Raw genomic sequence first — 12,914 nt, forward strand, 5'->3', positions numbered from 1 at the left:
AGTTGCTGTCTATGACCAATGTCCAAAAGAAATGTGGCACACTTGAGAAGGATAAAAAGAAGTTAGAAGAAGAAATTGTAAAGCTCAAGAGTCACATGGCAAAGAATATGTTAGAGCTTAGTCAAATGGAACAATACAAGCAGGTGATTGAAGACGGAACGAAACAGGAGTTAGAGGAGAAACTGACAGAAGTCAATCTGTTTTTGCAGGTTAATTTATAATATACTTAACATTTTTAGTCAATTTATGCTTTAGGTATGAGTGTTATAGGTACTTCATCTAGTCCCCTCATTTGTTTTGCAGATGTCTAAAAAGAATATCTTTCCACATAAATATTTCCGTTTCTACAATTATAATTATATTAGTCTTGCATAATAATTTTTCCATTGAGCATTATTTTAGCACTAGTTGGCGTAAAATGAGCTACTTGGAGGAATATAAAAATGGTGATGTTGAAGCAATACAACATTTTGAATATTGCTCTTAAATGACATTGCTTAATTTTCAAAATTTAAATTGATTTTATACTTTATCAGATGACATGGGTAGTAACATCAGAAGGATTTAGATCTAGGGGTGTAGCTCACTGGTAGAATATATTCTTAAGACATATGAGTACTTCAGTTTGTTTTGAAACATATCTAAAGAAAAGAATAGTTTAAATATTTTGTAATTCAGGTTTAATGCAGTTTATAATAATAAGTACTTTAACTGTTGCATCTATTTTCAAATATTTGAAATCACTCAAACATTCATTTGAAAATAAAAAGAGAAATACAAGCCGGGTGCCAGTGGCTCACGCCTGTAATCCTAGCTACTCAAGAGGCTGAGATCTGAGGATCCCGGTTCAAAGCCAGCCCAGGCAAGAAAGTCCAGGAGACCATGAAACTCTTATCTCCAATTATCCACCAGAAAACCAGAAGTGGTTCAAGTAGGGCACTATCCTTCAGCTGAAGAGCTCAGGGACAGCACCCAGGCCCAGAGTTCAAGCCCCAAGACTAGAGAGAGAGAGAGAAAGAGAGAGAGAGAGAGAGAGAGAGAGAGAGAGAGAGAGAGAGAGAGAGAGAGAGAGAGAGAGAGAGAGAGAGAGAGAGAGAATGCACAGTTGTTTGGGTTATAATTGTTTAAAATACATCTTTTTTGCTTTGTTGCAGAAACAAGCAGCATGTCAGGAGAAGATAGAACAGTTAAATGCCTCATCGAAAAAACACACAGAAGACAGAATTAATGAACTGGAAACTGAACTCTCTGAAATGAGATGTCAAGTAGATTCTAGTAAAATAGAACGAGAACACTATAAGCAACTCTATCTAAAAGAAATCAAAATTAGAAAATCATTGTCAAATAAACTAAGCAAGTAAGTCAGAGTCAAATCATTCCACATAAACTAATTAATTTGTCTCTAACATATTTTCAATGAAACAGTTTCAGGAGATTAATGGTACCTAATAGCTAACTAGAAAATATAGTTTTGTAACACAGTGTTAATAAATGAACATGCCTTTAATGTTTCATCTGACATAGTTTGCATTCCCCCCCCCCTTTTTTTCTTTCTGCATAGTTTTATTTCCCCACTCAGTGTTTTAAGATGCATTTAAGATGGTCTATTAACATGTCGCCTAAAGTATTTTGAAGCTCTTATTTCTTAAGACTACTATATTGTTATCAAATTTCTGGTCAGAATTCTCTAAAACAAAATTTGTAACAAGTTCAACTATCTTTTAGAAGAATGCAATTTAAATCCAAAAGTCAAATACTATTATTCTTCCTTTGGGCAATCTGTCAATTGGTAAATTAGCTTTCTTTCAGTATAGTCTTTGCTCTTACCACTAGAGGGCACCTGAGAACCAGTGGTTTTATTATACAATACATAAAAGATAGCTTGTGATGTAGGAAATGATTAACACAGGTATGAGAGTACAATTTGCATAAAGTAAGAAATAATTTCTCAGTGTGAGGAGATATAGAAGACAAAAATGGTTTCCATGTCTGATACTCTGGTAACTATGGTAATTGCCTAAGGAGATGCCTTTGTTGGTTTTAAACAATTCTACAATATCATAGTCACTAGCTGTTGCTACTCTGAATTATTTGCTTAATGGTGCCCACATAATTTATTGGTTGGTACAGATGTTATGTTTTTTTAATTTTGCCCTTAACAAGCTTACTAAAATATTTCTTGCTTATTTCAGTCTTGTGTTTAAAGTGTATCTAAATAAAGGGGCACAATGTGAGGTTTCAATATATTTATCCATAGAAAATGATTATTACAGTTAAGCAAGTTAACATATCTATTATCTCACAGGTAGCCTATAAATGTAAGTATTTCTAATTGTACCTAACATATTAGAAGAGATACATTCTGACAAATTTTAATTGTTAAGACACTGCTTAATGGGAGGTTTAATTTACTGTTAACAGCAATTTCTTAAAATATATAAGTCATTTAAGACTCCTATAGGAACAATGACATACCAGTTATTTTCCTTTTTCAATGTTTTCACAGAACTAATGAGAAGCTAGTAGAGGCCAAGACCAAACTCCTCCTAGAGAAACAGCACTACAGATTTTCCCAACCTAGCGCTGAACACACAGGACTTGTTCTAGAGTCCACTGTTGTTGGAAGTGCTAATAATGCATTTTTAATGCCAAGAACTTTTCCCAGACATTTCCCAGAAAACTTAACAGTTCCAGACCTCAATTCCACAGCCTCCAGTGGAGATGGTGCAGCACCACAAGACCTGGTTTAGTTTCTGTTTCTCTAGGGTTTCAGATTTCTGATATCATTCTTGGTGAATTACTGAATCATCTAGTTGACTTATACATGTTAAAGAAAGGTCATAATAATAGGTTTTAATAAAATACAATTATTAAAACTTCATACAGCTTTCATTTCAAGAAATACTCATTTTTTAATTTGATTCAGCAACTGTAACCTAAATAATACACATTACTTCTTTAAAAGCTCTGAGCATAAGTACTTTTAACTGAAGAATCAGCTTAAGACACTCTGGTTTAACTTCTGAATGAATTTGGTTTGATTTGAATGCCACAGAACTTTGACATTTTCATGCACAATCCTATTTTCCACCCTGATCATAAACAAATGATTAATATCCAAGCATGCAACCTGAAATGGATGTTTGAAAATTAAAAGAATCTGAAATTGATATGTTTTATAAATTAAACTTGTAACAATAAAAGTATTTCTGTTTTAAATATTAAAAGTTTGTGACTTTCCGGGGCTGGGGATATGGCCTAGTGGCAAGTGCTTGCCTCGTATACATGAGGCCCTGGGTTCAATCCCCCAGCACCACATATATAGAAAATGGCCAGAAGTGGCGCTGTGGCTCAAGTGGCAGAGTGCTAGCCTTGAGCAAAAAAAAGAAGCCAGGGACAGTGCTCAGGCCCTAAGTCCAAGGCCCAGGACTGGCAAAAAAAAAAAAAAGTTTGTGACTTTCTAAAGTAAAAATACAGAGTTCATTGCTAATTTACTTATATAATCTTTATTTCAAGTTTCATAAAACATAGTTTATTGCTACCCTAATCACTATGTGATAAATTAGTTAAATAATATACTTGTACTAATTCTTTTTGTAATTTATGTGCATTAATTCTTAGCACTCCTCCAACTTTACATAGTGACAGCCAACAGTTTTTAAAATAGTTAAATTAAGAAATCTTGCATTTAAAAAATGAACTTCACTTACAGCCATCTCTTGCTTGCCTTTGAGCGATGTATAACCAAACATGATAGATATATCATGCACACTTAAATAACAAACACTAAAAACCAGAATCAATTCTAATCTTCCTATCCAAAATGTTGTGTAAAATTATACGCCATCCTTATATTTCCTGAAGATTAATAAGAAGCTTCAAACACAACCGTGTGATTTTAATCACACAGCAAGAATTCATGTGTGGAGATTTTTAAATGGTCCTAATGATGACAAACCATACCGACTTTCGAATTAGTAAGAAAACTTGTTCAAAGATGTTTTACAAACTTTTGTATTTTTTCCAAGTCAAAAGCTAGCAAATAGTTGACAAATATTTTAAAGCTGGTACAAAATATTTTAACAAATATGTTAGTTTGCACTGTGCATCATTGTTAAGAAAATATCTACTTCAACCTGTATATATTTCCTTATTGCTGTATAAATTTTTAAATATTCTTTAAGAAATTTTAAAAATGGATTTAGATTCAACATATGACTTTATATATATATATATATATATATATGATGCACCATTTATTGCTTTCATGGAGTTGTTATGAACTTTTCTTTTTCTTTAGTGCTACTGAGGGTTAAATTCAAGTCCTTGCCAAAGCTTGGCAAGAACTTTTTCACCTGAGCCAGGCCCCTGTTCTTTTGCTTTTAGTTTCTTTTTTTTTTCTTCAGATATTTACATGTGCTGACTGTCACATTTGGCTCTATGTTGTGGTCTTCCTGTGTACATTTCCCAAGTAGCTGGGATTACAAGCATGCAAGCATCGCCATGTCTATGTCTAGCTCCATGATCTTAATACAGACAAAAGTACGTGGCTCTCTATTAAATGAGGCTTCAAATTTATCCTCTGTCTTGTTGTTAGGTCCCAATAAAGTTATTGTTAGAAGCTGTTTTAGATGGAGCTGCAATCAAACAGCTTTAAAAAGGCCTCAAACTAAATGATTGTTTAACACACAATGCTAAGACCCTACCTAGCTGAGCTTTACATGGTTTTGTTAGCTCAGTTTTGTATTTTTCTGAAAAGTGAGGGAATCCTGGTTTGTTTCAGAGTCACTATAAAGGACCACTCTATACAAGAAGAGAAAGAACACCCTCCTTTGCTAAACCTGATGCAAATATAAAATGTTTTCTTTAGTTCCTACTAGTAAAATTCAGATAATATATCATTTTACAAGGAAATGACAAACAAGTGTGTAAATCCGCACACATTGCAAAAGTAGATGTTGGAGAAAAATTTTTCCCTAAACTTGTATGATCCCCCCTCCCACAAGAATTCTCACATTGCCTATTGTATATAATTCAAAAATTTTTAAATGAAGTGTCTTCTATATTTGCTAGGAATGTATTGCTCCTGGTAAAATAAATGCTAAAACAAGAGATAGTGACATATACTGTACAATAATGAGAGAAAATAACAGGTCTGGGGATGAATCATTGGTTGGAAGTTTCAATTAAATAATTTTAAGTGCTCCAAGGAAACAGTAAAGCTTCCTTTGTCTTGCAACTATTTTCAACAATCAAGAATCTTCCTGGGGCTGGGGATATAGCCTAGTGGCAAGAGTGCCTGCCTCGGATACACGAGGCCCTAGGTTCGATTCCCCAGCACCACATATACAGAAAACGGCCAGAAGCGGCGCTGTGGCTCAAGTGGCAGAGTGCTACCCTTGAGCGGGAAGAAGCCAGGGACAGTGCTCAGGCCCTGAGTCCAAGGCCCAGGACTGGCCAAAAAAAAAAAGAATCTTCCTGGTGTCCACGCGTGCAGCATTTCCAGACTCTACTTCCTTTTATATGGAGATGTGTAGCATCTGTCTGGCTGATATTTGGTATGAGAAATTGATAGGCTAGATGCTACCCATCCACAAGGATCACTTTTGACTACAATGTGTCACCTCTCTTAGAGGAGCATGCGCACGTGAGCCAGAGCACATTTTGTTTATTAGCATTGCTTGGAAAAGATGATCTTCCATTGTAGACATTGAATCCCCCATTGCCTTGCTGGCAGGGGCTCGGTGACAAGACTTGGGTAGCTCACCTACAGGCCAGAGCATTGCCTTGAGAAGCCAAGGGCGAAGAGGGAGGCCTGGGAGTAGAAGAGACAGGCCAGGAGGGCGTCGGCTGAGGGAATGGGTGCCAAGCGTGCTTGAGCTCCTGACCCTTCACCTGCCACCAGCCATCTTCCATTCAAGGGAACAAGGTCTGCTGGACAGCTGACACTGACAGGCAGGCCCGTCCACGTGCACCTGTGCCTCTTGACTGGTGTCGGGAACGCCCTTCTTGACACATTGTGGAGATGGGATGAACTCACTTATAAAGCAGCCAGCGGTAAAATACTTCAGATACAGCCGGGAAAACTCATTCTGAAGACACTTCTGATGAGGCAAGGTATCTCAAAAGTGTAACCAACTCTTATAAGTCAACAAAAAAGGAAAAACTGGTAAGTAAAAGGGCAAGAGGAGTTGAAAAGACCATGAAAGGATTATCAGAGGGCAATAAGCACAGGAGAAGATAGTCCACACTACTAGCAGTGGAAGAAATACCGCTGATTAGAGCTGCGAAATTTAAACAACAGTTTATATTAGGGAAGAAAACGTGGCATTCGAATTCTCATGCGCTATTGAGGTAAATGGAAAGCACTCTGTAATACTTTATCCACCTGGCTCTTCTTGTGTTGTATGCGCACACAGGCCATTGCCCTTGCCTGGCACACACTCTACTCCTTGGACCAGGTCACCATTTTTCTGTCATTGTTTATTGACTAGCCAGCTCCCTTTTCCTAGCACTGCACTGAAATCCTGCTCATGCTTTTCACATAGCTGGCATAGCAGCCCAGCGCCACACACCAGTTTTTTCTTCTGGGTGAAATGAGGTCTTGTGAAATCGTCTGTCGTGGCTGATTCACTTTCAACTAAATGGCTGGATTAAAGATATAAGCCCTGGTGCCCACCAATTTGGCAATCTTTGGGAGGATAGGTTAAACTGGAAGGAAGAGTCTTGTGTGGTGACAGATTGGTTAATTTATCTCGTTAAATATGTTTTAATGAACTTGACAAAACTAATCAAATGGCACACTTTGTATTTGTGTGGTATTTCATACATCACTAATAACTCAGCTACACTACCTAAAAACAATACACGGTTGCAAAATAACAACTCTAAGAAGTAGCTGGCTCGGAGAGGTTCGTTCAGGACCAAGATAGAGGAATAAGATACTTAGCCCTAGAGCAAGGAGAAGAGATAGCCATACGCTAGAATGAGTAAATCTGAATTTTTAATGCATAAATATACTTGCAAAGTAGATAACAGTTCCAGGAGGAAGGTACCACAGTTGCCACAGTAGTTCAGGTAGAAACGATGGCAAGCTCACTTGTGCTTCTAAGTAGCGGAGCCTGGCACCAAGGACTCCGATGGAATCCCGAGTGGAGGGCTGCGCCGCCAACGTTGCATTTGAGAAGCTGGCCCCTCAGGTATTCCTAGAATTATTTACTCAGCAGCCATGTGCTAAGGCGCTGTGACACGCACTGGAATGACAGAATGAAGATGACAGTCAGTTCCTCATCAATTATATCCTATAACCCCCTATAACATGTTTAAAGGCAACGGACACACAGACACACACATTCTGCTAGGTCTCACCCAGGCAAGTGTGAACACACAAAAAGGGGCCTTCGCACCAGCGCAGTGTTGGTGTTTAAGCTTCTGTGGTGGAGGTGATGTGTATGTTAACTGAGGAATAAGGAGAAAGTACCCCACAGAACAGAGAAACAGTGCGGACCAACATCTAACGTGAGGAAGAACACCTGTCAACGACAAGTAATCCAAGTCGGCTAAGTTAGAGCACATGGACGGAGATGTGAGATAAAGCTAAATAACTTGAAAATAATCACCTTGATGTGAGACACTTAGTCCATGTTCAGGATTTTTTAAATTTTTCTGAGGGAATAGGATATACTAGTGATACAGTAAATGACCAATTTAAAATGATATTTGTCAAGGGAGCATTTTGAACTGTACCTGCTTAACTACATAGTGCTAGGTGACCTGGGGTTTTTGTCATCCTCTTAGCAGAGACAATGATAACTTGCATTCTATGAATCGCCTCAGAGCGTAAGGGGACAGTCGCACAGAATGACAAGCGAGTAAACACTGTACCAGTAAGAAAAGGGGCAGAATCTGAGAACTGATACTATAGAATATGTTCAAGTGAAAATTACATTTAGAAATGTCTACATTCTTCATCGTTATTTCTTTTATATATATATATATATATCAAAATATTTCAAATAGAATCAACCATCTGCTATTTATACTTTATTTCATAAGTCAATCTACTATTGACACATAAAAGTTGACAATATACCTTCTACTGTTCACTCAGATTTGCCAACTTCCTCTGGCTCTAAAAGAAATCAAATATATTTAATAGTTTTAAGTTTAAAAAGATACAAGATACATTATCATTTAGATGATAGATTGCTTAGAAAATGTGGCCTCAAGAAACACTTGAGAAATGATTAAATCTAAATTGAATATTACTTCAAAAAGTATTTTAATTTTTATGAAGAAAAATGTTATTTTAATATAATAGACATACAATGTTTATCAATTAAACATTATTTCAGTGAGGTGTTGTATCTTATTAACAAAGTTTAATAATTTAACAGATATATTAAATCCATTACATTGTGATTTCTAGCATAACTCTGATGCTTATAAAATTCTCATCAGTTTTAATAGATTTTTCCTAAAATGACTTTCCATTCTCTACCTTCAGAAAGTTAAAAATTTGAGCACAATTCGATGGTATATGATTGTAATTATAACTATTTGGCACACAGAGGACAGAAGATTATGATCCAAAGCTAATATACAAGTATAAAACCCTATCAAAACCAAATTGAAGGGCTGGGAATATGGCCTAGTGGCAAGAGTGCTTGCCTCATATACATGAAGACCTGGGTTTAATTCCCCAGCACCACATATATAGACAATAGCCAGAAGTGGCGCTGTGGCTCAAGTGGTAGAGTGCTAGGCTTGAGCAAAAAGAAGCCAGGGACAGTGCTGAGTCCAAAGGCCTAGGACCTGGGGGGGGGGGGGGGGGGGGGGAAGGGCTGAGAGATTTGAATAGGGCATTTATTTGCCTAGCAAATGTTAAGCCCCGAGTCTCATCTTTAGTGTGGCAGAACAATAAAAAATTGAAGACATTGTTATACTTTTACAACAGAAGCTTACATACATAAATGAGGCAATTGCTCTTGTCATTATAGTATATGAAATCACTACTGACAAAAGATTTTAAATATTATGCTATCTAGAGTCTACCTGTAAAAACTTTTGCTAAGATGGACACAAAGATTGGCTATGGTTATGCATTTATCCTTTTTTATAATTTGCAAATTTAATTTCCTTGACTTTTGGCTTTTACTAATAGGAACAAGGGGGAAAATGTACAACTATTGTAAGTTGGATATCTTCTGAGAAAAAAAAGGACCAATTTTTTTTAATAATTTACTAAGTATATTTTTGCTCAAATGAGAAATATATGAAAATATTTCAAATTATTGCTCCTTTGTCCATATTTCTTTAACTAAAATGTGATTCATTAAATCATTTTTCTTTTTTGTTGCACGTACTGATGCTTAAGCTCTTGCTTGGCTTTTTCACTCAAGCTGGTGTTTTCTCACTGGACTAGGTCTCCAGTCTTGGTTTTCTACTGGTTAATTAAAGATAAGAGCGCCCTGTGCTTTTTTTCTAAGTAGGGTTGCTATCACTCAAATATTTTACACATGCTACGCACAGTCTCACATAGTTTACCGAATATTTCAAACACTTTTAGTGACAATGACCATATCACGTCAAATGTCTCAGACAGTTTAAGTGAAAAATAAAATTTAGTTCACTGACATATTTCCCATTAATTTGAGAAAAATTTCCCTGAAAACAGCAATACATACAAGTCTTTTAATGATAATTCAATACCATATCAAAGAAAATTTTCTTGAAAGATACTTATAATACCATTAATAAAAAAAACTATAAAAGTTACATTACATTTTTATGAAATTAGAAGTTAGAAATGTAATGTTATTCGCTTTCATAAAAACTTGATTTAAGTTTTACACATGAATCACGTGACTGTCACATATGCATGCATAAGCCCACCAATCAACACAATATTTCCAATTTAAAAATAGGATATCAGAAATTTAAAATACCAAAGAAAAAAAAATAATATAACTAACCTTGTACAGGTACTTCCTTACATCCTCACAAGCAAGCCTCATGCTAGAGAAATGTAAGTCTTCGCTTGGAATAAAACTGGAGTTGAGGTCTGAATTATCACCATTTGAAGTACAAGGACCTTCTGGGACAGACCTTGTCCTGTCAATTCTGTGCAAAGATTGCTTCTGCTCTTCCTTCTGCAAGCCTTTGCTCTTGCCAGCCTCTAGTTCCTCGTCAGCACTGTGAAGATTGCAAAGGCAAATATGGAGTAGCTCATGGTTATCTGGATGCCTTCTAAATAACATTTTCGTAAATACAAGTCCAAACAGAATTGAACATTAAATAATGTCTTAAACCTGGAAATAGGCCAAATGATACCTACTCTGGGAGGTATTGGTTTAAATTATTGGTTTAAAATTGTTGTGAATAATTGTATCCCTTTCCAGAAGAATTTAGTTTCTTTTTTCTAATTTATTGCAAAGGTGATGGGGGGGGGAGGTTACAGTAAGGTCATGGCTACATTTCCTTTTAAACACTGTTACCCCTTGTACATCACCTTGACAATAACATTTAATTTACTTTTAAAAACTAGGATGGTACTTCCTGGGGCAGCACAAGCCTAAGATCACATATTTTAGTCTTCCTGTGGCTGGAGTCACAGGTGCACATTACTCCATCAAATTAAACAGTCTAAACAAGTTTAAACAGCAAGTTTAACAGTTAAAACAATAGGACATCAATGAGACTAGAGTTATGGATATACAGATTGTGAAGATATTTGATTCATATATAATTGTTCCCTTCGTTGAGACAGGGTGTCATGAACTTTTCTTCCTGGGCTGGTCTCACACTAGGATTCTCCCCATTTCAGCCTACCATGTAGATTGTGGTGACAGGTACATCCATTGCACCTGATTATGAATAGATGAGGAATCTTGTCAATTTTGCTGCCAAGGTTGGCTTCAGGCCTACCAGTCCTCAGTCAATTAATAAAATATGTATTTGAGACTTACTCATTTAGCTCACACAAGAGTGATTTTATATGTTTCACATCTTCCATTCGAATTTTTTTACATTTATCCTCCTCTGTTTCTTCAGACTCATTTTCAGCTTCCATTTTATAGATTGCAATTTTCATAGCTTTAAGTCTGAGTTCTACCTGACTTAATATTGAATCATTATTGCTGTCCCTTAGGCGCTTTACATTTTCTTGATCTGCTATGCTTTCCTAAAGCAAGTGAAAAGGACATATTTTAAACAAAATTCAGCACTTTGTACAATTACCAATGCTAAAATGTAAGAAAATTGGTAACATTGATTCATGGAACAATGTTGAATATGGGAGATAAAATCCTACAGGTTAAAATGTTCATCTGCATAAAAATATTGTATTTATTTTGGCTTTTCTGTGGGGCTTGAGTTTCAACTCTGTGTCTCATAGATGTCATTCAGTCTGGATCAACTTGGTCTACTACTGATCTCATTGGTAAATCCCCAGAATAAGAGCATTCATTTAAATTTTGTAAAATTTGAGCTATGAAACTTATGAACTACCATATACTTACGACCTACCATGTGCTCTTGTGTAAGATTTTTGAAGATTAGGACTTTCTCTTCTAAATCCTCATAATTTTTCTCTAGGTGTTCCCATTTCTCTGGGATATCTTTTATTGACAACATATCCAGCTCAAGACATTGAATATGCTCTTTCAGAGAAATATATTTGCTAGATGTAGTTTCCAATTTTTGTTTAGCATTGCTAATCTGCATGAATATAATAGTATAGTTTAGTAATAAAAGATACAAATTGAAAATTACCTAAAATAAAACCATGTATAAACTGTGATATATATATACACTTGCAATAAATAATTTACAGTGGATGCTTCAAATATACTGCATTGAACAGTTCTGAAACTCATTAAAATTTAAGCCAATTGTAATTTATAATTTTATAGTATTTACAGTTGAGGGGCTGGGAATATGGCCTAGTGGCAAGAGTGCTTGCCTTCTACACATGAAGCTCCCCAGCACCACATATACGGAAAACGGCCAGAAGGGGCGCTGTGGCTCAGGTGGCAGAGTGCTAGCCTTGAGCAGGAAGAAGCCAGGGACAGTGTTCAGGCCCTGAGTCCAAGGCCCAGGACTGGCCAAAAAATAAAATAAATAATAATAATAATAATAATAGTATTTGCAGTTGACATTCTTGTCACAAAGCATCTGCACTTGCCCACATGTTTGCTACCTCTTAGTAGAACATCTTTTTACCTCTTTCTCCAATATTCAAGCCTCACAAGTTTTAAGGTTTCAGGGACATAGCTTCCAGTTATTTGTGCCTGCATCAATAAATGCCTACTGGAAAAAGTCTTTGAAATGAAGGGCTTTAATTAGTCTAATAAGTAATTATTCCAAAGTCATGATTATGACTTGAGAATTCTTAATTTACCTTAGATTCTTGAATGTAGGATCAGAATTAGTTTTGAAGGAGAAGCAGTGATTCTCACTGTAAATGTCTAGTGACTATTTGTTTCTTAAAGGATTTAATTCAAGAATGTTGCCTTGCCCCCTGTATTCCTACCTATTCATAGGCTGCAGGTAAAAACGACCATGAACAGGAGAATCTGGGAGACTCATCTCCAATTTGCACAATACTGGAGGTAGAGGTGTAGGGCAATGTACCATCCTTGAGCACATATCCGAAAGAGTGTAACTTGATATATGAGAAAGGTACGTGCACACTCATGCTCCTGAAAGTGCCGCTCAAAAGCCCAAGGGTAGAATGAGCTGAGGTGCCCAACAACAGATGAATGGAAGGCAAAATATGATACATATATACTATGTAATAGGACACACCCATAAAAATATGAAATTGTGTCACTGTAGGAATATGAACGGAATTTTGAGACTTCATGTGGACCAAGATAAGCCTGACTTAAAATTCCAGTTAAAAGATGTTTATT

General features: G+C 36.2%; 1 protein-coding gene and 1 long non-coding RNA gene across 2 annotated transcripts in view; one reads left to right on the top strand and one right to left on the bottom strand.

Annotated features, from left to right (window-relative positions):
• LOC125367213 (ankyrin repeat domain-containing protein 26-like) overlaps positions 1 to 12,914 on the bottom strand; it is a 32,694-nt gene that overhangs the window by 4,838 nt on the left and 14,942 nt on the right. Inside the window, exons 6-7 of the mRNA XM_048367826.1 lie at positions 11,527 to 11,718; positions 8,093 to 8,131 (exon numbers count right to left, since the gene is read on the bottom strand). Of these exons, the coding sequence (XP_048223783.1) occupies positions 8,096 to 8,131; positions 11,527 to 11,718 (228 nt within the window). The 3' untranslated portion in view covers positions 8,093 to 8,095. The remainder of the gene's footprint in view (positions 1 to 8,092; positions 8,132 to 11,526; positions 11,719 to 12,914) is intronic.
• On the top strand, positions 377 to 1,201 carry LOC125367216. The gene is made up of 2 exons (XR_007214010.1): positions 377 to 576; positions 1,106 to 1,201. It is a non-coding gene; the product is annotated as an uncharacterized LOC125367216 (long non-coding RNA).

This window comes from Perognathus longimembris, chromosome 18, assembly GCF_023159225.1.
Source record: "Perognathus longimembris pacificus isolate PPM17 chromosome 18, ASM2315922v1, whole genome shotgun sequence".
In the NCBI taxonomy this organism is placed as follows: domain Eukaryota; kingdom Metazoa; phylum Chordata; class Mammalia; order Rodentia; family Heteromyidae; genus Perognathus; species Perognathus longimembris.